Genomic DNA, 25,937 nt, shown 5'->3' with positions numbered 1-25,937 from the left:
TTCAAAGATCAGGTCTTTGTGCGAAGATGCTAAACATGGGCAATAAGCTGTACGCTTACTGAATGCCTTCAATAGTTGAGAGAGGCGACAGATTTCTTAGCTGGACAAGCATGGCTTCACAACTGCAAACGCATCTCTTGACCTAAATACCACTCCATCTGGCAGACAGACATTTTCAATAGAAAAAGAACATCTGCTTCATACCACTGTCTAATAGTGGCAAAGGATATTCACCCCTGTCCACCAAAATGTCTGATCTACTGATCCAACAGTCGACCATTTTTCAGACAGTGAATGCATCTGTCTCCTTCTTTACCTAAAGAAAAGTTTCAAAGGAAATTACTTGAGATGCTTTCTCCTGGTTTTAGTATTAAATTACAGACAGAAAAAGTTCAGGTGCAGGTGAGGGCAGTGTTACGTTTCAGGGGATGAAAAAATCCATCTCAAGGAGATTTATGACAATATAAACTATTCCACAACTAGGAGCTCACATGCATCAAAAGCAGTGCCCATAGGTGACTCTTACATCACTAATTAAGATGCTTCTACACCAAGATTACAGATGTAGATGTTGCAAAGCTGTAATGGTCAAACCCTTTCATAAGGTACAACCGCTAATCAACTACAATGTGCTGGAAGAGCTGCTACTTACAAACTAAGAAGTAAGCAGAGAAGTTGGAGCCGATCTCAGATGTGCCTGTCAGGTGCATTCAGCTCGTAAGACTTAGCTGAATACAGATGTGCCTACTTACAGGGTTTCATAATCAAGTAACACGTATCTGTCCAACTTTCTGCAGATCTATCTAACAGAAGAAAGCAGACTTCTTCCATGCTTTGTCAATGTTTTTGGGGAGTGGGTGAGTTTCCATACACTGTAGTAAATTTTGTGCTGAAGGCACCCTAAAAAGGGGCACAAGCAAAAACTAAACCCTCTTCATCCAAATGACAACTACTCGAGATCTGCACTGCAAGAGACCCCCTTTTCTGTACCCGTAATTAAAAGAAGGAATAACAGAGATCATGTAAATGCCAAAGTAACTGATCACTGCATGCTAAGTAGGCACCAAGGGCCCACATAGCTTGAGAGCAGTGTGGCTGCTTAGGTCCTCCTCTAACTCAGTTACTGGCAGAAAACAATCCCTAGTTTTGATCTAAGCTCTTCACATCAACATTTGGACTACTATTACCTTGGTTTTCCACCAGTGAGGAACAGGTGCAATGACTGAGAAACATCTAAATCAGTAAAGACCAGTTTCTTGGTGAGCAGGAATGGAAAACTTCCTACATGTTATGACAGATCCTTTAACTGCTGCTCAGTTAACACAGAGGGGAACCCAGGTGCTATCCCACAGTGAACTCTGTGCATTCAACACTAGCAGCAATGATACTATGCCTGCAGTGATCCCAGCATGACTCTAATATCATTAGAAATCTCTTCACTGGCTTTAATGGGATTTGGATCATGTGCAAAGGAAGCCACCTTACCTTTCCCTGATCTGTTGCTCCTATCAGCACAGCAAAACAATCAAATCCCAAGTAAGTATCTATTTCTGCATCTCTGCATTCCATGAAGGACACAACACAACCCACCCCAATCCACACTCAAGCAATCTCAACAGTCATAGATCAATTTGATTCTTCATGTATAAATGTAAAGAATTAGTAACATAAGCAGGAAAAGGAAGCAAAGAATTAGACATGAAGTTTTAACTTGGTATTTTCCCCTCTAACAATGTTCCTGGGTATTTTAAGTAAACAACCATACAAAAGAAGCCTGCAAGTGGCTGGAGCTTTAATTACAAAAATATTAATCTTAGCATCCACATAGAGGAAAATGAAGTACTGAAAATGCACATTAAATCCTCACATGTGTAAGAAGCTATGCCACATGTCTAAAACCATCACTAACGCTATACGAGTTGTGAGATGCACCACCTGATTTTTCTGGATTTTGCCTGTGCTACACTTCAACATCAAAGAGATTATTTTAAAAATATTTCATTATGTGCAATGCTGGCTGAGGTTTGTTGCTGTCCTTGCCCTTCTAATGAAGAGATTAGGTAGATTTACAGCAAGACATAAGCTCCTTGGTGTTTTCCTGGAGAAAGAATCCCACTCCTCCTCATTTAAAAGCTGCTAGCCGTGCTGTAGGTGGTAATTATGTTGAGGGTGAATTGCTGTGGTTTCTGTCTGGCAACACACAGCACTGGCACATGCAATCCCCACACTGTCTGGGAACAGCATTACATCAAACCATACAAGCTAGTGGCTTACACAACCAGCTACAGCCCTTTGAAATCTGTCAGCTCCAGTGACTTGCTATGTGAACTTCTGCTTCTCAGACATCAGCTTCATCACGTTTACCACGCATGTATCAGGCTCTCTTAAAAACAAAATTTAGAAGCATTGACCTTTAACCTAAAATCTTATGAAGAAAAGAAAAAAAAACAAACAACAAGAAACCCTCCACATATCTAACAGCAAACAACTGCTTGATTTTAACACCAAATCTGAACTCAGTTCATGAGAGCCTGTGGGTGCATCCATGTAACACGATGGAGAGGAACCTCAGAAAATACAAAACAAGAGAACCAGAAAAGGTAAGCTGCACAATGCTGCTACTGAAATTACTTAATGAGTTTACCTGGAGGTAATCTAGATATCCCTAATGCATGGCAGCACTGCACACTGTAAGCAGCCACATCCCATAGTTTAATCTAAGAGCCATGGATCACATTCTTAATTAAATGCAGTTCTGCTGGGATCCCTGCACTAAAATTAAAAGTCACTGAGAAATCTCAAATCAAACACATCATTCAACTTCACGTCTCCAGCTGTGAGGCAGCCATGTCATGTTATGTGAAGACCTATGAATAAGTATTTTCTCCTGAAATCAGTGGGACCAAACATCAAGCAGGGAACTGCTTAGCTCAGAACAGCTGTATCTGCCCCAGCATCATAGCTGTGTGTTAAGTAGGCAATAGCCTAAGCCACAGAATCACTGAATTTTCTAAATGATTTGAAAACAAACATGTTGCACTTTAACAAGAAATGCAGTAACTACGTCCCTGGAGGATTGTTGTTCTGTACCAAAGAATTATTTCCCTTCCCTCTTCTCCCCTCCCCCACCTCCCTCCCCTATGAATTAGTAAATGAATTTCTGCCACAAACCCTCAAACCATACTCTTCCCAATCAAAGAGTAAAACGATACCCAAGAGAGCAAGGCAGCACAGAACTAGTGAGATCCTGCAGACAGCTAGACTGGATGGAAAGCTCCTGCCACTGCCACACACAGATGGGCACACATGCTCAGAAAGCCGACGGGGGTAAAACAGGACAATACCAGAAAGAGGATTACATCCAAATGACATTGCTGGAAAATGTTCTCCTGGAACAGGACCGCTGAATCATCTGCAACTAGACCAAAAAGGATGATACACAAAAAAGACAGGACATGTAATTTAATAACACAGATTTTTAATTTTTTTTTTTTTTTTCTGACTCTGCACTACAAGTTTTCGAACAATTCCTTAAGGGCAAGGTCCGTATTACGGGAGAATCCAGCATATGCATTTATGGGCAAATACATTACAATCTGCATACATTTTCAGGGGAAATGAAGCCTGCAGTTTTGCTCAGGGTCTGCACTTCAGTGTTTTAGCAAATGGGGGATGTAATGTGGGCCTGTGAACTCAGCCAGAATACAGATCCAAGAAGATGGGATTCTTATAATGTTTTTTGTAAGATGCAGTGCTACAAGGCCTAAATAAAAAGCTTTTCAAAAAGCCATTGCACATAGCATGAGAATAAAGTGCTAGTCCCAGCAGTAGCTGCACAGCCGGTATCCACATTGTACAACAATCGCACAGCTCAAATCGTGACTATGAAAGGACAGCCCAAGCAGCAGGTGGGATGGAGGGATGGCAGGGGAGTCCATACCCGAGCACCTCTCTCTCCAATGTGTCTGTTCGTCAGTCATGTCACATGGGCTCTTTCCCTGCAAGGAACATCCAGAGGAACAGAGAAGCCAGAAATGCGGGTCCCAGGCAGGGGAAGCAGCTGGCAGGCATCTGTAATTGAATTCCAGGAGGACTTGGTCTATTTTTAAAAGTCTCTGTAGGTTGGCTTTTTTTTTTTTTTTTTAAACAGGTGAACATTTCCAAAACTTGAAACAGTTTTAAAGTTTCGTTACATACATCTCTGAGTTCTTACACTGTGCAAAAATTGTGCCATGGCAGCAAAGCATGAGCAAACCAAACCAGATTCTAAAACTCTGCACCAGGGAGGGAGAAAACGGACCAGTTTTATCTTAAATTATATATTGTAAAGATAAAGAACTTCTGTTTTGAAGTGCAAACACACAAGCCTCCTCTACTGTATTTATATCCTAAACTGTAGGGACACTGGTTTTCTACCAACTTCAAAATAAAACAAATCTCACTGTTACTATTTATGTGCTGTGCTTCTCCTGCATCTACTAACCCACAGCTCTGAGGGCACACTGATACCTAAGGAATAAAGCCTTGCAAAAACTACCAAATTGTGAAGATTTTCATTATGATCCTTCCGTAAGTGGTATCTGAACAACATGTTTTTGTCTGACCAGCCTAACACCATACCTAGCCACTGGCAGAGCTAAGCAGGACTCCTGACTTCCTCTCATTCATAAGCAATCTGACCTGCTGAAGTTGTATTTAGAGCTTTCTGCATCTTTAGAGCTCCTGTATCTCCTGCAATGCCTGTTAGATAATAACTGGAATCCTAGTATTTTCTCATTACAGCTTAGAAGAAGAATGGTCATTTGTTTTGAGAGGAAGCCTGCTGTTAATATCCAGTTGTCATGACCTTCAATTCTGCTTACCTGTTTAGGCACTACCTCTGCTTCCGTGAGGCAGGGTCTGGGACCACTTCCTTACCCTTCCCTCCTTGGATGGATTAGTGATGGATGGTAAAAGGATACTGAATACAGCTCAGAATGGCTAATAGAAAGCCAGAAAACAAAAAGACTGCTAAAGCTTCACATAGGAAAAGTTCTCATTTTGCTCACAGCACAGTCCTGTCTGAGCTACATTCATTTATTTTCTAGGCTGCTGCAGCAAGTTATGTTCTCTGATGATAATGAGCAGCCACCAACTGCATCACCAACTCATTATATCCACTCAGTATCCACTCATTAGCAAACACATTTATACATCCTGGATTTAAGACTTGCTGGCTAGCAGAAATGTAACATATGATATTTGTTGGGATATAATTTGTATTATCTTTGCTCCTATTTGTGTAAAACTATCCGTATGTAGCTGCAGCATGCCTCCCTCTGTCTTCTGACAGTGCTAGATTACACACAAGCACTGTTACTTTAAAAAAAAAAACAGTCAGAAGATAAAGCCAGGGATCATTTTCCAGTGTTTTGCATGACAGGATTATGTAAGTATACATCATAATGTATATTTAAACATTGGTATGTTACCTGCGTATGTACAGAATCGTGAAAGAACAGAGAAATAGCAAGGAAGAGAACTTCTAAACACCAGGAAAAAAATACCATTTTGTGATGCTTATTAATGGAAGAAAAGTGACTGCAACAATCACTTCCTCTTAGAAATACAATAAATAGAGGATAATAGAATGTGTACCATATAAAGTGATATTATTTGTTAAATATTCCCCTAATGCACAACCAGTATACCTGATCTTATCAAACAACACTGGATTTTGTTGCAAGCACAGCTTTGTAAACAGCTATTTTCTTACTATAGTGGTGGCAAGGGAAATGTTTAAGAAGGAAATGTTTTGACTGCCAGGCAATCAGACTGCCTGTAAACAGTACACTGTGGCCCTCAGAAAGCAGAGAAGATTTAATACAGCTTAAAATTTCAGAGGGTTCAGTTTCTTCACAGCTCCTGGGCAGCAATATTATTCTCTTCAGGAGCAAGACAATGCACGCTAGCTTCTATCTGAGGAGGAACGATGAAATTTCAAAACATACTTTGGAGAAAAGATGAGGTGAATGTTGCAGGGGGGAGATGGGGGAATCACTTCTCTATCTTTCAGCTCTATCAATTTGTTCCTCAGCTGCTTATTCTGGTTCTGGTGTCACTAACATAAGGCCATGGAGCTGTTGGAGCAAGTCCATTGGGCCACGAGGGCTGGAGCAGCCTCCACGCAAAGAAAGACTGAGAAAATTTGGACTGTTCAGCCTGGGAAAGAGAAAGCTGTGTGGAGACCTCAGAGCTGCCTTCCAGTATCTCAAGAGGGACTGCAAGGATCCTGGACTCTTCATTAGGGACTGTAGCGATAAGACAAGGGGTAATGGGTTCAAACTTAAACAGGGGAGGTTTAGGATATGAGGAAGAAGTTCTCCACTATGGGGGTGTTGTGGCAGTGGCACAGGCTGCCCAGAGAAGTTGTGCGGATGCCCCATCCCTGGCGGTGTTCAAGGCCAAGTTGGATAGGGCTTTGAGCAACCTGGTCTAGGGGAAAGTGTCCCTGCCCATGGCAAGGGGGTTGAAACTGGATGATCTCTAAGGTCATTTCCAACTCAAAAAACTAATGTTTAAATTTTAAGCTGCCCCAGTTGCTCCAAGTTTGGCTTTTGTTTGGGTTTGTTCTTTTTTCCTGCACTCACAGAACCTTCTTTTTGCAGAGATCTGTATGAAAGGCAAGAGATTCATGGCAAGAAGATTTGCAGCTCCATACAGACACCCCTGTGTAACGCCACTAGGAACCCTCACGTGTAAAGTAAGCTACAGGAAGCTCTAACAGGCCACCTGCCTGCACAAACCTCAGGGTCTGCAAACCAGCATCCTCTGCCAAAACTGCCAGCCTCGTGACGATTAACCTGTCAATCACCCCCACACCGCGCCGAGAGGCAACGGCAGACCGAATGATGCCCAACGCCCTGCGCCAGGCAGCAAGAAAACGCTGTTTTGGCAACCGGAGGGCACGGGAGGTGAGGCTGTTGTCTGCGGCCCCCTGTAGCCGCCGCTGTGGTGGTGGTGGTGTGGCTGCTCCAGTCGCGTTACATAACGCCCGGCTCCAGACTCCTCTCTCGGCGGATGCGCGGTGCAAAACGTCCCCGCCGGAACTACGGGAGCCGTGTATTCACCCCGTGCGCCACGGCTAATGAGCCCGGTCGCTGCTCGGTGCCCTCCCGTCCGCGGCTTATCTCCGTGCGGGCCCACGGCCGCTCGCAGGCACCTAATTGAATTCCAGAGCCCGGAGCATCGCGGGACACGTGACGCGCCCCCGCCGGCGCGCGCGCTGCCAGACACTGCGGGCGTTACATAACGGCGTGGAGGGGGGGGGGGAGAGGGGGACCCCGCGCCCTCGCCTCAGAGGGCTCTCAATGCTTTGGGGGTGTCGTTGGCAAGGAAGGGGGAACAGGAGCGTTCCCCGGCCAGTCGCAACGGTTCGTTCAGCCATTCGCCAGCCACAGGCGAGGGGACGGAGGATATTAAAGGCTAAACCCTGCGGGTTGTATTCGCCCCCTCCCGCCGGCCACCTCCCGGGGAACGCAGCCCGCAGCGCAGCTCCGGCAACCACCCACACACACCTCAGGCGACCTCCCGCTTGCCGCAGCATCGGTGCAGAGGTCTGGGACCCGGCTGACAGCCACTCCTGCACCCACGCTGCGGAGCGGGAAGAGGCCAGGTCGCTGCTTTTCCATGTGCTCGCCACCGTGCCCGGTTTTCATCCTGAACAGCAGCCAGGTCTGGGCAACAGCACTCTTCTGCTTCATGCATGCTTATGACACCAGGTATCACAACTGGAGGGATTTTCCACATACAAGGCAGGAAGTGTTTAATAATGGATATATGAATTAGCTGCTGGGGATAAAACATGCTCCTCCCCATGTCAAAAGACAAGGGCTAGCTCGAGCTTAGGCAAGCGGGCTCCCGCCGGTGCCACCACCTGCAGGTCTGCATCGCTAAACCTGACAGCCATAGATCACAGCAGAGTGAGTGCTGGGAGGAGCGCAGGGTTAACGCACATCCCAGGTTGTACCAGTCTTACACCAACATCCAGCTCACTGGCGCGGAACCTGCTATCCACCCCACTTACACTGGGGTCAGCATCAGTGCCTGTATGCCACAGGCAGTTTTGTAGGGGAGGGTACTGTATAGAAGTCCCTCTGCTTTGTCTTTTTTTTGGATCACCTTCTTGGGTTGCAGGTTTTCAGAGCCACCTTGACACAGGATTCTTCCTTCAGGAGAAGGGGCATTGTAAGTCAAGTTGGCCAACACAACAGGAAGAGTCTCCAAAGTCTGTACGACTCACGAAGCAACTCTTCTCATGTATGCCAGCTTTTCAGCAACGTTTAAAAAGCATGTTTTTTTCCAATAGAAGCCAGCTTCAGAACAAGAATTTATGTAGATAATCCAAAGCCAAGCTTACTAAATCACCGTTTTGTTAAGACTTCATGCTTTTTTTTTTTTTTCCCCCAACAAATCGCTCATTCACAAAGCTCAGGAGCACACCGTTTGCTTGATTTAAGGAGGATAAGATGGGTGCCCTGCCAACCATTACATTCTGCACTGTCATACTCAAAGCCCTGCTTCCACTTTCAGAGAGACCTTCTCTGAAGGTGAGTCATTCAGTCCTCTGGAGAGAAGCCCAAAACAGGAGTTAGCTTGTGGTACTTAAAAGTACCTACTGCTGCACTGACAGTGATCCACAGTGATGGTACATTACTGCACAGCAGACTTGGGGTAAGAAGCAATGCTGTATTTGGGTAGTCCCTTAGACGGGAGCTCAATTCCCTTCCCTTGTCCTTCAGCAACCCTTCTCACAGCAAAAGAATCTGGAATGAACCAAGTCCTGGGCCCAAACACGCTGTTCATCAAGTCAAAACCAAGCTTTAGGGCAACATATCTATTGACCAATATCAGGAAAAAAAAATAAGACCGTTTCCCCAGAGTGGCTCTTGCTCAAGTCAGATGGGCACTGTAACTTGTTTTAGCTGCACATGTGCTCTTCTGGCAAGAACGTGTCTGAAAGAGCCCCTTTGTGCACTGCTGCAGCTGCCCAGCGGCTGGTTTGCCACCTCCCATGGCTTTGGAGGCCCCTGCTGGAAGATGGAGATGTACGTGCATGGCGTAGTCCAGCTACTTTTCAGCTGGCAGAGCTGCAGTGGGAAATTAATAGTTCAGAATTGTGCAGAAGGCTTGAGAAAACACTTTTTATTGACTCTGATTTTATTACCTCACGGTTCTCACGTGGGGCAGAGCCCCAGCTGGCTCAATAGTAAAATCACATTTCGAAGGGCTTAGCAGCAAAAAAAGACAGATAGTGATCAAAGTACTGAACTTAAGACACAGAAGCCATAAACTGTTGGCTAGTTCACAAGAAAACATCCCAGCAACACTTCCTTTCCTGCTCCCAAATAAAGTCTTCCTTCAGCTAAAAATCAGAACAAAACACAGAGAAAAAGTATGTGCAAAAATAGGAAAGATAGAGATGGCTAAAAAATCAAGAGTATTGTTTCTTCCAGTTTTAAATTGTTTAGAGTTTAAAATGTAGGTTAAGTACATGTTGAATTAAAGCATATATCAACTAGTTGAGTTCCCATTTGTTTTGGTTTTGAAAGGAAGTAAGAGACCTGTATTTAGATTACCTGGTATGCTAGAATTTGCATAAGAGAGTTAAAACAACCTTTGCATAAGAGAGTTAAAACAACCTTTTTCAGTACTATAGGTATGGAAATAATCTGTTTCTATAAATAGCTTCATTTAAGTCAAGTGACTGTCTGTAACCCACACTCTGGAGAGCAAACCCTTCTAACCAGCCTCGCGGAGCATCAGGTAGGGCTCCAGAAGGAGCCAGTTCATCTGCCACTGCTTAATCCTAGCTCAACACACGTCCTCAGCATGCTCAAATGCAGCCAGAACTGCTCTCATTTGACTCCCTTTCCTTTGGCTGAGTGGCATAGCAGGTTATTTGCACACACAGGCAGAAATAGGTAGCACGCTGCCCAGAATTCTGCAATACGAATTAGTCGATTCTGACTAAGCACACCACAGCCCAAAGTAATCTCTTAAACTTGTTGCTGTGGCTGAGTTTTGGGTTTGGCGTTTTTCTTTTCTTTTTTTTTTTTCTTCATGCAAATATTTCCACACACAGCACCAGAACAAAAATCCAAACTCAAATGATAAAATCTGATTTTTTTTCTCATGCATGATGTTATTCACTATAAGAATACTTAAATGTGAAGAAAAATAAGAAAAGGACAGCTTAAACTGTTCAACTTCCATTTTTCAAAAGCCCCCTTCTAGGTCCTTATGGTCGGCTTTATTGTGAGAATTAAAAGACTACATGAACAAAATGCTAGCAACAACCAGGACAAATTTAATAAAGACTGTGACATATAACCAGAACAATCCTCTGTGCCATCCAGGATATATTTACTGACCATCACCCACTTTATTGCTAGCTGTGAATTACCACTCTTATTTCCTCTGCCTTACAAAAAGTCTCTGCAAAATCAAAGGAACTCTGGCTGCATAGCTGATGCTCCAGCAACTTTTCTAGCCCCTTTGAAAAATCTACACTGACTAGTAAGAGAGGAAGAACTTCCCAACAGCATGCAGGACTTCCAGTTTCTGTTTAAATGCAGAGATTTTCATTTTTAGAGAGAAATTTGTATATTTAGAAGACTTTGATTTCCTAGAGAGCTAAACTGCACCCAATAGACAGGCTTGGGGGAGGAACCCTAGAACTGAGAGCCTCTATCTAGTCTTAGCTGAGAAAACACCTGGTTTAAGCAAAACGTGTTGTTCCCCTGGAGTCAGTAAGAAGTCTTCATGCCTTAAGACCTGAGAGTCAAGGTGATCGAAATTTCTTTTGCAGTTGGCATCCAGCTCTACTGGATGTGGGGCTAATGGGACACAAATGTTACCGTATACAACTAAGGAGTAAAAAAAATAAATAAACTTTCTGAAGGAAAGAGAAGGAAGGTAGTTAAAAAAAAAATAAAAATATGTGTGTGAATAAAAAGCTTTCAGGAAAAAGAATATAAGGAGACATTGCTAATGTAACTGCTCAGTACTTGGGGACAAAATGCTTTGGACAGCTCTGCCAAGAGGAATTTTCAGTATGATGAGGTACTCTCCCGAACCCCAAATGACAGTTCTGCATCTGGAGTTACCAACTCTAGTCTAAACCTTCAGAGCACGTTTCCTTGTCTCACAGCTCAGCCAGCTTAGCGCCAGCACTGCCTCTCACTGACATCCATGCCGTGTCAGCACATTATGCTCGTGACTGTGTACAGCAGAAAGCATTTGCACGTGTGTGCTCTGAGCAAGACCCAAGCGATGGTGAAACTGCAGTGGGAAGAAAACGGATTAATCAGGCTTTTCACTGGCAAGGTGCCACTGCTGCCTATGAAAAGCTGTTGCAAGGTAAACAAGGCACAACCTGCACAAAGTGTTCATTGCCATAAACTGAAAGAACACTTTCAGACTCTGCCCAACAAAAAAGCTCTCAGCAAAGAGCCTAGGGGTCAAAGTGACACAAAGACAATTAAGCCCATAATCCTCAGGGCAATCACCAAGTCCAGAACAGGCCCCTCATTAAGCAGCCTGGTCAGTGCGTATCATTTATATATTCTGGTCTTTTCCCTGCGAACTCCAGTGGTCAGGTAACCATAAATGAACATGGCTTTCATTTCAGTAAACAAACACATGCATTATTCAGTAAAACATATTTCAACCTCAGGGATTTGTACAATAAAATTGGAAGAACAGACACTCTAAATACTCAAAGACATCCCAAATAAACTACTTGTAATTAAAAAATCTCATGATTTTCAAGCCAAATCTCGTGATTTGTTTGTGGCCTGACTAAGGGTTTTCAGTGCTTGGGGTTGGCAACTCTGACTAAGCAGGCATATGAAATAAGAGCGAGAGTGACTGCCCGCCAGGCTTCTGTTTTGCTGGGACAGAAGACAAAGCAGCTCTGACAATTCCAGCTGGCAATACCATCCAGGCGCTCCTCCAAGGCCAAACATGCTGGGTAAAATCCTCATCAGACAAAAAAAAAAATCCTATCAGAAGCAGTTACTGTGGTTGCTTAATAGCTGTTTTCCAAAATTCAATATAGCATATACTTTCTTTTTCTTGAAAATGGGGAAAAGAGGAAGATGGACCACATTACGGACTAATCCCTTGCCAGATGTCATTAGTGATGAAGTCCCTTAGAAATTACATCAGTATGAAAAAACAGAAAACAGCGAGTTTCCATTTCTTTCTCATGTCTGGCTAGACAGAGACTTCAAGATCAGCTTTCATCTATGGCCTGGAATCAGCCCTCCTCTGCGTCTTGCTTAGTGTGGCAGGGGTGTTAAGCAAGTAATTACAACCATTAGAAAGAAAAATAGCTCACTCATTCCCGATTCCCATCCCTGTCAAATACCATCTTCTTCATTATGCTTCCCCCCAAAGCTGTTTCAGCACACTGCAGTAGTTTCTCCCTTCTCCTGATGGAGGTAGGTGGCTCCAGCTGGGGCATACATCTCTAGCACAACCCTTGCATCATCCTGGGTAATGCTAAACTGAGAGCCTTCCCCTCTCTGCTGATGACCCCAAGTGTCCCTTTACATCTGGTATCTGGCAAGACAGCCTGGTTTCCACCTTCCTGCAATGCTCAGCCATCCCAACCTGCTTGCAGGGTGACAGATGAGGAGCAGAAATACAAAAGGTTGAGCAGAGAGGTCTTACTTCTGGTTATTACTGGTTTTGCTTCCCCTAGTAAGGCAAGAGTATAGCCCGTCCTGATAGCTGAAAGAGATATATCTGTAGTGCTTTGTGTTTGGACTGACTAAACCAAAACAATATAATAAACTGAGGTTTTCTGTAGAAACTCAGTTTCTGAACCACATTTCTGAATCATAAATCTGGGACTAAAGCAGCTTATGTAATGCCACCTATTCACACTGCCCTAACTAACCATAACTAACCATTCCATTATAATGAGTCCATTATCCCCTGCTTTATTGTATTTTCTCTTAAAACAGAGATCAAAGATTTGAATCCAGTGGCATCATGCCGATTTCATTTTTATTACTGGCTCCCTAGGTCTATCATAAATATTCATTTGCCATCCTTAATACAATTCATTGAATTCTGCTCACTGCTATCTCTGGTGCAACTGCAAAGTACAAACAGGGTTGTTGCTCAAACATATTAAATAAAGCAACAGCAAATTTGTGGCAGTCAACAACAAAAAAAGCCAAACAAACCAAACCACCCCAGAAAACAAAAGAACCTTTCTCCCCTCCCAAGGAAATTCAAAACCAAAGGAGACATTTTCTCTCGCCCCCTCCATGACTGCAGACATTTGACTGCTGTGGGAATTCAGCTGTGCAGAAACAGCAGCAGCTGACCCGCTCCCACAGACAGGAGACAATTTTAAAAAGTCTACAGTTGCCACACAGTGGCCTCTGCGATACTGCAGCACTGCTCTGTGCTCACCAGTGAAAATGGTAAATCTTACCCAGCAGAGTAACTGCTCAGGAACCTACACATTCTGTATAGCAATTAAAACTTAAAAGGCAGCGGGAGGTGTGGGGGGAGAAACACCTTCCAGGCTTAGAGTCAGGAAAAAGGTTTAAGCAGTTTTATTCTCCCAAGAAAAACATCAACTATCCCAAAATTCAGGATGCCTGCAATTTGTTTGTCTCCCCATAGTCATCATTCACATGATCCTTTGAACTCCCCCTTGCATCTCAGTGTAACTCCTCCGAGCATCAGACATAGATGCAGGGTGTGAAAACCCCTGTTGCCCCTATATGAATTGCTCTTGCTCTGTGAACAAGCACAGACACAGGCCTCCTGGGATGTCAACTGGACACTTTAAATAAACACCAATCACTAAAATTAGGGTGGCCATGGGAATTATGTTTTTCCTCATGTTAACTCAGAGCATTAATGCATATCAGACACTTTATATTCTAAGCAAGAACATCTACTCTGTTAAAAACAAAGCAATATGGTAAGACACAGAATGCACATTCAAATATTTGTTGTCTAATATGACTCCACCGTAGAGGTAATATGCTGCTCATTAAAAAGAGATGGAATACGAATAAATAATCTAAACTAAGTATTTATATTTATGCATACGAGTATACCCTCACACAAAACTCCACACACCTGGAAATGTGAACTGTATGACAAAACTGCTGACTCACTTTACATATTAACCTACAACGTACCTTTGGTCATTCACTAACTCCTTGCCAATCCAGAATCTGCTAGAACTTTCTACAAAATTCCTAAAAATCTTGACTGCTTTACTTATTATTTAAAACAGAAAGAAAACCTTGTTCGCGATGCCTTCATGATGTAGACTTTGATTCAAATAGCTATAGTGAGCATGGAATTTAACTTCTAGATGAACTGAAGTCTTTAGTGAAATCCATCCCTCCTGTATTCAAACCAGTAACAAAAATAAAATTTAACTGTTGTCGTTTACATAAAGGATCCTGATCAGTTCCATGGATTTTGTACCTGAGTGAAGTAAAATAAATTATATTCAGAGCTCTGAAGGTTTTATTTGTTAAACAGCTTTCTTCCCCTGCACTGTTTTCTATTTGCTTTTGACTAAAAGTAATATCTATAGAGAATGCCAGTTTGCAGGAAGTTAAGATCTCCTTGCTGGTTTGCTGGTCAAGATCCATAGAAAGGAATTAATATGAAAAAAATAAGGGAAAACCAAGAAGCATCTTTATGTCACATACACTCTGTAAAGGGGAAATTCCAGAGCAGAAGTGGGTCATCTGATGTTCAGAGTAAGGAACAAGCTACTACAGTTTGTTATTGTTTTGGCTGATGCTGTCTAAATCAGTATCTACAGGAAAAATATTTTACAGTATCAGATGCTCCTTTAGAAGAAAGATGATATATGTGAAAAGGGCAGATGATACAAATTCCAAAACAATTTATCAGTCAGGATTTAGGGTTTAATATTTCTGAAACAAAATTGGATAACAACATACCATATTCTTAAAATTTGATAAATATGAGCTGCTGAGAGGCTCCAGTCTTTCAGAAGAAATGTGTTTACAACCATGTGTTTTTTTTCAGCCTTGGCATCCTGCCACTATATTTGTTTGTGACTTGAAGAACAAACAAACAATAACCAAGGTTTTGAAACAAAGGTGACTAAGTACAAGTGAGCAGTGAACACTATTGCTCACTCAGATATTACCTGAGCTAAAAGTACCTTTAAATCTTTAGAGATTATATATTTGGGTCACAATGACAGTTAACAATTATGCATATAAAAGAGAGGGCAAAATCATGAATGTACACAGCCCTGCAAATGACTTACGCATGTGCTTCACTCCCACTAAAGTAGATTAAAGTGATCCTGCCTTTCATTAGATCAGAACATTACACTTTATAAGAGGTCAGAAGTGCTGTCTCCAACCTGTCCTTGATATATAATTTTCAGTTTAAAGTTCTTGTCCAAATCAATAGGAGCAATGCACTTTGCCTGAAACTGTTCCTGACACAGGCCACTATAAGCACCTCACAACTTGGCCAAGTAAAGTGGCTTTGAACAGGCTCTGAACACGAGCAGATGACTGCCCAAAGCTGGAACAAATCTCTGGGGCCTGTTACTTACAAAAAATAATTTCCCCTTAAAAAGAAGTCACGTTTTCATATACCAGGTACTTACAGGTATTTGCACTAGCAACAAAACAGATCACTCTATAAATTTACGTGATTGGAAGCCCAGCAGAATACCTGGATAATGTCCCCCACTGCATACAGCAGTACTGTTTAGTCCAGAACAATACACACTACAGGAAGAATAAGATGAGAGATGCTGCTTCAGAATAGTCTAGTTGATAACCACCAGTGTACCTGGTGTCAAAGCACCTGAAACATGCAGCAAGCATACCATAGTGGCACTCAGTACTATGGCTAACAACAGCTAGCTAGTACAACAACAGTATTGCATGCCTTGTACTATCTCTGCTTAATTATTCCAGCTTGAAGCTTAGAGGGGGTAAAAGTGAAACTGCACTATTTTTTTTCTCTGCAGGTTTTTTTTTCTTTAGCTTGTAAAATGTCAGCATATAGGTCTAATGAGAAATTGCCACACTTTAAGGTCTGACCGCATTTAGTGTTTAGTCTTGCATATCTGAAAGCTCTGATGCTCCTGCTGCTGCAATTACTAGCTTGGAGGATTCACAGCAATAGCAAAGCTTGAATCCTCCACCGCAATGAACCAGTACAGGCTTCAGTTCTATAACAGACCACCGCCTTCATGTAAAACATCACACAGATGAAGGGGTTTGTCCCACTTGTGTTTGAACTTTCTGCCGTACTTCATCATTTAACTGTCATGACAAAGCCACAACAGCAGCTTCCTGACTGTACCAGAAGTACATACTGGTCACAGCAACCAGCCTGGCACTGTTAGAGGCAACCAAGCATTCTTCTTCCCTGCACCTCCAGCCCCCCCAGTTATGGCTGCTTTCCTAAGGAGAGAGTTTTTAATGCAGGATACTGCAAAAATGTCATTTCCCAGCTAAAATCAATGAGTGATTTAAAAAAAAAAAAATCAACATAAAGAGCACCAAGCTTGAACATTCTCCTATAGTATTTCTAACCCCTTATTACCTTACAGCCACGCTGTGCTTAGTGAGGAGAATGGCATATTGACAACAGGAAAAAACAGGCTAGTGCATAGGTATTTTTATAAATGAGCACAAGTAAAGCAGATAGCAGAAGTAGTGAAAAAATTAATGTAACTCCTAAGAATACCTGCAGCACCACTAATCCAAAATGTGAACAGTAACACAAATTAAGGAATTTTGGATCCTGTTCTTTCTCCCATCTTAAAATAAGCATCGTTTTATAGTATAATACATTTGGCAAGCCCCACATATTTGGAATGACTCTATTTTTTCTCTTATTTTTACCTGCATATGTTGTTTATCTGAATTCTGCCTAATTCAGAGATGCAAATAAGTAAAATCATCTTGAAAAGATGAAGCAATAGAATACAGTTTAAATTGAGAATCTCTTTGATTCAAAGATCAGTGATGGTGGGACACTGTCAGTTTTCCCAGCAACATCTCCTGAGACAAACTGAGACCATTTTTCCCAGCAGAAAAAGACCTGCATCTCCCAGTGGTTTCAGCTTGACTGGTAGATATCAATACATTCATGAGCTGGGACTAAAGCTTTTGACAAACTTGCTGGAGTTTTGTCAGTAGCTCAACATAAAAAGACTCAGGTCTTCTGGCACAAAATGACCAAGTGGCCATATCAGGGACTGGAATAAAATATATTTGTATTTATAACAAAGCTGTACTATTTTTTTTCACATGTATATTTGGTGCTGTTGCTGAAAACAAGGAGAGCTTACATTTCGTATCTAAAGTAGAATGAAGATAACATTTAACACTGCAAAACAAAAGGCTACAAAGCTATTTCTGTGACTTTAAATCACAAAGCTAGTACAAACATATAAGAGCAAGACAACATTTTTCATGAGTTTTCCGAAGAAAGGCAAAAAAACCACAACTACTTATTTCTGACAATTAAGCCGCATACAGAGTTTTTGTTCTACTGACATTTAGAAACATAGTTTTCAATTATTTATACTGTAGTTCAACACCTAAAGCAGGAAAAAAAAGAGTATGAAGTCTGTGTTCTGCAGCACAAGTAACCCTTACTGAAAGGTTCAATCTATTTATAATAGTGCTTCCCTTAGGATCTACCAGTTGGCAGGGTATACTGCCATATTCTGTAATGCACTGTCATCCATTAGCACTGACCAGCCAACATATACACGCTTTATCAGAGATTTTTCCCCCAGAGATGCTGACCTCACTTAGGGACAGTTGGGGATTCTGAAGGATGACCATGTCCAAGGCACTGACATGCCAGCAGCTGAAGTGGGTTAAGAAGTTGCTGTGTGAGTACACTTTGGTAAGGAGTTCAACGACTTCAATTCACTGAGGAAGGGGGGTTCAATTTAAGCTTCTGAACCCTACCTGAAGCAGCTGAGAGGACTCACCCTTTTTGGACCATCAGCTCTGTTGTAGAGACAGTCACTTTCAGCAAGGCAGCAAGCTAATGCTATGGTTTTAAACTGCTCCAGTCATTTGCAAAGTGAACATGCATCTGTGGTCTCTATGTCTCAGGTGCTTTTGGAAGTATTACTAAGATTCCACTGATACATGTAAGTATGACTAGAGGCAGCATTCACACAGCAATTAAACTGAAATCAAGCACTATGGTGAAGAATAAAACGGAATTGCCTAAACACAAAATTCTAGACCAAGATCCTTCTGGTTTTGTAAAATACAACAGTGACTGTCTGCACAGAGGCAGTGTTGCCTTCCTCCATGCACTGATTTACCCACATGTTATAACACTGTTCTGGAAGAGCCTTTTGTAAGAGACTGGCTGTGGAACTAGTTTCGTTCCAGTTAGTTACCTAATCAATACAAATAAAACTAGGACTTAACGCAGAACTCCTGGGAGATCGTAATAATCATCCACAATTACTTATGAAAGCCAATCAATGATCAAGAGGCTTTATGTGTCATTTATATACCTTAAATCAAGCTTCTGAAATTAAACTTTGATTGCTAACACCATTAGAGGGTGCAGCACTAAGCAAAACAACACACAAGCAAGCACTGCCACTGACTGCAAGGGCAACAGAGGATGGACCTAGGAGAACACAAGCAGCCCTGGAACATCCACCCAGCAAGGGGAAGCACAACAATAGAGCTGAGACAATGGATACAGGAACAGACATAAAAACAGTGAAATAAGCACCTACAGCTATCTTTTCCTCCTGTTCCTTCAGTGAAACAGGCTACCTTCCAGCAGTCAAATGAAAGACAAGTAGAAGGCAAGGTTCTCAGACCTGGATCTCAAATGTGGGAGGTAAAGGAAAGAGAAAGAGAGAGGAAGAAATATTATTTCGTGATTTCTTCCTTGTTTCTCACTGTGGGAAGATCTGCAGAAACTGGAGGTTTATGATTTGTGTCAAATTTATCACATTATGATGAGTGATTAGCAAACACAGGCTTCCTGTTAAAATGTCATGTGTTCCTCTGTAGCTTTGTTCTGGTATTACCATTATGTATTTACTACTTCATTTTTTTTTAGTATCTGCATAACATAGTCAAATAACTTTGCAGGTAGTGTGATCACAGTTCAAAAAAAGTGGGAAACTCGCACAAGAGGCTATTCATCGTGATATTTTTACTGTTCTGAAGCCTATACCATGAACAATGACTCATAAGAGCAGCATGCTGGAGAAGCACTTGCAAACCATACAAGCTTGTTTACTCACTGATTCATTAAGTTCCTCAGTGCAAAATCTGTGGGACTCAAGGGAAAGCACAAGGAAGAAATTCTGTTTCCCCTGTGTTCTCTCCTAAGAACCAGAGGATGGGCTAGCTGGACAAAGAGCCCTTACATGCCAATGGGGCACACTCCCTCTGGTGGCTTTGCTCCATCTTGCTTTCTCAGCATCCTCAACAGGGTACAAAGAGCAATTAAAACAGACAAATTTCTTGTTTGCTTGTTTTAAGTCATACATTAAAAAATTGCCTTTTTTTTGACATTAACTTTCTGGTGGTGAATTCTATGTAATTCTTTTGGAGGGGTTTGGCAAATTTCATCATAGCATGAGGTTACAAAAGCAAATTAGTTTTTCCATGTGATACAGTGGCATTATGGACCCAGAAAGCTATTTGAATAAATATGAATAATAAATAAGAGTAATAATATCTGCTTCACCTGTGAAATACATGTTATGACTGTAAAAGAAAGAAGCTCGTCTGCCACATTTTTCTTCAAGCAGGAGGTGAAGATGAGGTTGGTTTTCACTGCTTGCACTGGGTGTTTTTGCGTAGAGCAGAGCTGATGTGGGCACTGAGAAATTAGATAATAGCCCTATGATTCATACTTAAGAGTGAATAATACTGACAGAATTTGGGGAATACTCAGAAATATGGATAAGAGGAAAGCACACAGAAGGCACAGAGATCAGGCTCGAAAAGAAGGGACAGCTGACACTTAATTCTCAATCTAGTTACTGATATCCAAAGGCACAGGCAAAAGGAAAGAGGTATTTAAAAAACTTGGTTTTGCAAGAGGAAACTAGGCAATGAGGAGAGAAAGGATTGCAAGAAATAATTAGACATTTAGAGAGTACAGAGTATGTCACTTCTCCCCAGAATTGGCAGCTCTGCTTAAACATGACATATTCCCCATCACACATTTACGAGCATTAAAAGGCATACAGAGTACAAAAGTCTGGCACCACAGGCAGCAGGGAAAAACCATACATTTGCAATTAAAAGTCCCTATATTTCCAATTGATTTTATGATAGGTAAAGTCAGATGTGACATAAGAAGACTAGTCTCCAGAAATACAGGATATCCGATATATCAAAGTTATATATAGTAATACTCACTACTGCTAATTAATTTCATCTTACTTGCCTTAACTCTTGTCAAGTCCCTGATACAACTATGTAAGGCACTTTCTTTTGTTCCAATCTTACTTTCTACCTTACCACATTGTTCCTAAGACACCACGCTATCTTTAAAACGTGTACAAAATTGAAATCATGTCAGATGTTGTTACTGTCCTAGACCCAACATTTTAATAACATGCTATTAGTTCTATATTTAATATTAAAATGGTAGCAGTACCTCTTCCGCAAAGTTAGTTTTCTTGTCAAGCATTTCTCGTAATGTCTGAAGAATTTTAATACAGAGCTTTTCTTCTTTCTCCATTAGCTTCTTTGTGTGATTGATCAACCTTAAAGTAAAATATTAAACCTTAAAGAGCATTGCATATTGTTGCTAAGCTGTACTACAATTTCTTTATGCAAAAGTTACCTGTCACTATATTTCTTTCATCAAGGAAAGGAAATAAAAGTAGACAAAAGAAATTGTAATTAAAAAGGAAACAGGACTTTCAAGGTGGTGTGAGTTTTCTGTATCAATGTGCCTATGTTACTGCCCATGCAGAAGGTAGAATTCTACATCCATTTTTTTATGCGTGCTTCCAAATTAAAGTCTAAACATGGTAGTTCATCGTTTCTTTAAGGGTAACTTATTTTAACCTTTAAAAGTAACCAATATTCACCGTGCATCTTGCAAACTTTAAAAGCTACAACCTTTATACCTTCCACTGCTATCATCATTATAATATATTTATTATATAATTAGCAAATGGCATCTAGCCAAAAGGATCCCCCAAAACCTTACATAGAAGCATTCAGAAATGCAGACATTCAGATGAAACAACAAATTGTTTACATTTGCACAACAACTTTACAAGACTGTTTCAAGCCAGAAAACTATGTACATTTCTGACTCCAACTACAACTGTGATGGAAATTTGGGTTTTAGTCAGCTTAAGCCAACACAAGTCGAAGGAGGTGATCCTGCCCCTCTGCTCTCGTGAGACCTCACTTGCAGTATTGTGTACAGTTCTGGTACACAACGTAAGAAGGACATGGAACTGTGGGAACGCGTCCAGAGGAGGACCATGAGTATGGTCAGGGGGCTGGAGCACCTCCCGTATGAAGACAGGCTGAGAAAGTTGGGGCTGTTCAGCATGGAGAAAAGAAGGCTGCATGGAGACCTCACAGCAGTATCTGCAGGGGGCCTATAGGGATGCTAAGGAGGGACTCTTCATTAGGGACTGTGGTGTTAGGACAAGGGGTAATGGGTTAAAATTTAAACAGGGGAAGCTTAGATTACATATAAGAAAGAAGTTCTTTACTGTGAGGGTGGTGAGGCACTGGAATGGGCTGCCGAAGGAAGTTGTGAATACTCCGTCCCTGACGGTGCTCAAGGCCAGGATAGACAGAGCCTCGGGTGACGTGGTTTAGTGTGAGGTGTCCCTGCCCGTGGCAGGGGGGTTGGAACTTGATGATCTTAACGTCCTTCCCAACCCTAACTATTCTATGACTCTATGATTCTAATACCAGAAGCAGCCCTTCTATCTCTGTACAGAGCAGGTCCTTGCACTGGTGGTGAAACACTTATGAAAACAGAAGAGGGAAAAAAATCTGGAGGCCCTGGACAGCTTTTTTTTCCTTCAGTACCACTGCTGGCTTATGGTGGATAGGACAGGATTGATAAAATTATGGCTTAGGATCAGCACGCAGCAAAGGCACTGTGGTCACTGATCTACACTGAAAGATGGCATCATTAATGGCCCTAAATCATAGTCCCCCAAAACAGGGTCAGGAGGGCTGACGCTGCATCATCTACAGCAGTGCTCCATAACACAAGAGAACTGATTATATTTAGATCACTGCTAAATTAGAATCATAGAATCATTTAGGTTAGAGAAGACCTTTCAGATCATTGAGTCTAACCACAAACCTAAGGCTGCCAAGTCCAACACTAAACCATGTCCCTAAGTGCCACATCTACATGTATTTTAAATACCCACAGCAATTACTATGCTAACGCCATCCTGGGCTCAGTGGAGACACCATGTAGGACTGTCATTTCTACCAGTTTTATGAGCTATGAGTCCAAAACAATGCAGCTCTGGGACCTGCAGTACTAACTATTTTTAAAGAACTTATCTCAATGTCGGGATTTCTGCATAGCTCTGCAAAGCATTCCTTTGCCATGGAAGTTAATTAAGTAGAACAGAAAACTGTTTATTGCATTACATGGGCCATGTCCAACAGTCCTAGACTTGATTTGATGCTGACTTTGAACAAGAGTTTGGACAGAGGGTGTAGGATGGATTAAGCTCAAAATTCAGCTTAATTTTTCCAAACTTATAAAGTGTATTGTTATAACACTATCTCTGCAGAATACACAAAAAAACCAGAGAATCAGGAGAGCTGCCAAATGCATTTGTTTCCCCTGCATTACCTCTGTTTAAATTATAGTTTCTCAAGGGTGGGGAGGGCATCTCACTTGAGGACTAATAAAAAAATTGCAAGACTCTATTCCAATCCACAGACTGCAAATAACACAATCTAATAATTCAAGACTAGCTAGGGGTGCCAGTTAAATTTATTTTTAAAAGAGCTGTTGGCAGTTTAAAATAAAAATCTTCTTTTTTCTGTGAAAAACAAACCAAAACAAAACAGCCAAACAAAAGAAAAACACAAACAAACACACACCAAAACCCAACAAAACCCCCTAGCCCTGAGCAGCTCAGCTCATTATGAATTACTGAAAATTCTACCATGAAAAGTCTAACTTTCTGCTGTAGAGTTGGAGAAAATAGCAAAAGCAGCCCAGAAAGAAAACAGAAGTAGGTTGAGCCTGCCACAATTTTAACAAGCTACCAACATCCCATTTCTAGGCAGACAAGGTAAGCAATCTTCCCCTCCACTCCTCTCCAGACTTCTAAACTGCCAAGAAACAAAAACATTCAGCAAAAGACCTCAGCTTAAGCTTTCAGTATGAGCATAGATATCTACATGCTTGAGTCACTGTTGAAAGTTACAGGTAAGTGCTGTTGAAGATTTTAACTCCCTGCCACCTTTTCCAAAGGAGCAAAAAGAGGCCTCTCCTGACACCACTTACTTGGACATGAAAGCACCACATCTTATTCTGGCATCACTCCCCTCGGGAAAAAGAAGTTCTGGGCTGTGCAGCACATCAACCAGCACCGAGAATTCAGCTTGCATCATGGGAGTGAACTGCTGCTCCAAGGAGGACACTACATCCTAGGGAAGAAAGAAGAATGACGTTTATAACATTTGTAACTACAAGAAAACTAGAATATCACGGCTGTGGAGCTGCATAATACTGTGTGATGGGCTATTTGACCCGCTTCTCATAGTTAGCTGCAAGAGCTCTGTTAACCCAGGTGGCAATAAAGCAACCTCAAGCCCTTCTTCACACCACTCTTCAAGCAGGGCAAGGGGAAGAAGGTGCCCATTACTATCCACCTTGCTGCTCTCTTTCAAATTTCTCCTCTGCTCACAAATCACTTGGTAATAGCCAGGTTTCCAACAGTGCGCTGGAAAAACACTGCTTCTCATACATGATGTTATCACCTGAGGTATAGCTTCCTTGACGTTTAGGGCTCCTTCATTTGTCTGGGTTTTCAAACTATCTTCCTAGTTCATAAAATCCTGATGCTGTTTAACCACTACATGCACAAGGCAATCTTCATCTTACAGGCAGTCCCCAGTGACACAAACCTGACATAATAGTTCCTAAAATCTCCAGTACCTCCTCTGCAACCAAAACAGGACATGTGACCATGTAAAGGCAGAGACTCTTCTCTGCAGATCACTTTAAAGAAAAGAACGTACTTCCTACACCTCTCTACTGACTTCTGTAGGAGCTGAACCCAGAGCATATTGGCTTCACTTAACAGACACTAGTGAAGAGGTGAGCCTTCTGCTTTCCCCACCTAGAAATGGTCACTAAAAATGCAATGAGCCTGTCTCTGGTGTTTCACATACCTGGCATGTATTAGATAAATGCACTGCCACAACTACTGCCCAGGCAATTGGCTATTTTTGTACCTGTAGTTTTTCTATGATATTCCTGTAATCCCAGGCAGGCCCACCAAGAGCTTCCTTAAAACGAGGTCCACTGCGGGCTGACATTCTCCACCCCATGGCTGCCCTCTGCACCATGTTGGAGTGACTCTTCATGAACAAGGTGTTGACCTGGCTGTCCAGATCCACTGGAATTGCAATCCCACGGTTCTTTGCTTTAGCAAGAGAAAAAAAAAAAAAAAAATTACAGTGGCAAAACCTTTAAAATAGTATAAAGATCATGGCTTGCAAAATACTGATACTCTTGAAGTTAAGGGGCAGGAGGATCTCGCTTCAACAGGTTTTAAAATAAGGATCAAAACCATAAGCCGGTAGAAATCAGCCATAATCTAGTTAAAGAAAGCAAGCTGAATCACTCTAAATGAGGTGAGGATCATTTCCAGTACACATTTTCATAGGTACAGACATTTATTTTTAAAAACAGAAATTCTTTTTTACTAGCTTTAAAATTAAATCAGATTCAGAAACTGTAATGTGTAACAAAAAGAGTACGCATTATTATTTCAACAGCCAGTTTTCCTCTATTCAGAAGTAAATTCAGAGATTATTCTTTCTAGTGGACTTATGCACATTTAGCCAACTTATCCCAAGTGCTCTTTGTTCTTTTCTGTGTATTTCTCTTGAGAAGACCTTGAGAAACCAAGTGCATACAAATTAAATTTGAAAAAGATTGTCTCCCCTCTCCCTTCACTTTCCTGTACAGCCAGCGTTGTTCAACCCTGGTGTTCCTGGATGCCACTGCAATGCAATCGATAGTTCATAAACTTGTGGTAGTTTAACTGGTAGACAAATTTAACCAATACTTAAAAAAATGTGCTTTTTTTTTTAAGTGGCAGAAAGTGACAATAGAGAATATCAAAGAAAAAAAGAGCCCTGAGGGAAGACTTGCACAAATTCTTACAGGGCATCCACTATTAAATTACTATTGAACCCTGAATTGTTGTTTGAAAAGGAAGCTTGAAAAACAATGTTGGGAGGTATCTGCCCTCTCCTTCATTAAAATCTTTGTGTTAGCTGCATCTCTCCGTTCCACTAGAGATCAGAGTGACTTTTTTCTGTGGCTCAGCATGAGTCATCTGAAATTCAACAAATAAACACGAGTTCAATGCAGCAGTATCTCTGTGTGAAAGATGAGGCTATATTCCAGTGATTAAGCTTTGTATTGTACATAATTTCACTTAATTTCCATGGCACAGGTTACGTTTAAGAAAAACTTAGAAGCAGAATAGAGATGAGGTTTTTGTTCATTTCTAATAATGACGAATAATAACTTTTTTTTTCAGTTTTTACTATTGAAACAAAGTGAATTTTTAAAAAACCCTTATTACATGTTACATACCCATATTATAGTTCTGCACATTTTTCTGAGGCATTTCCCCACCATTCTGC

At 41.6% G+C, this 25,937-nt stretch overlaps 1 protein-coding gene across 4 annotated transcripts in view; it reads right to left on the bottom strand.

Moving 5' to 3' along the window:
- The window catches only part of ITPR2 (inositol 1,4,5-trisphosphate receptor type 2), a 255,174-nt gene that overhangs the window by 94,446 nt on the left and 134,791 nt on the right, over positions 1-25,937 (bottom strand). For all 4 annotated transcript variants that reach the window (XR_009746719.1, XM_061472136.1, XM_061472137.1 and 1 more), the window contains 3 exons: positions 24,513-24,703; positions 23,560-23,702; positions 20,701-20,809 (listed from right to left, as the gene is read on the bottom strand). Coding sequence is in view for 3 of the 4 variants with exons in the window: in XM_061472136.1 (XP_061328120.1) it covers positions 20,701-20,809; positions 23,560-23,702; positions 24,513-24,703 (443 nt within the window). In the remaining variant the exon portion in view is untranslated. The remainder of the gene's footprint in view (positions 1-20,700; positions 20,810-23,559; positions 23,703-24,512; positions 24,704-25,937) is intronic.

The sequence above is a fragment of the Pezoporus flaviventris genome, unplaced genomic scaffold (genome assembly GCF_033815535.1).
Source record: "Pezoporus flaviventris isolate CSIRO_AGI_PZ_B2104156 unplaced genomic scaffold, CSIRO_AGI_Pfla_v1 ptg000070l, whole genome shotgun sequence".
Lineage (NCBI taxonomy): Eukaryota > Metazoa > Chordata > Aves > Psittaciformes > Psittacidae > Pezoporus > Pezoporus flaviventris.
The sequence above is the reverse complement of the archived record's forward strand: the minus strand, read 5'-3'. Positions and strand labels throughout refer to the sequence as shown.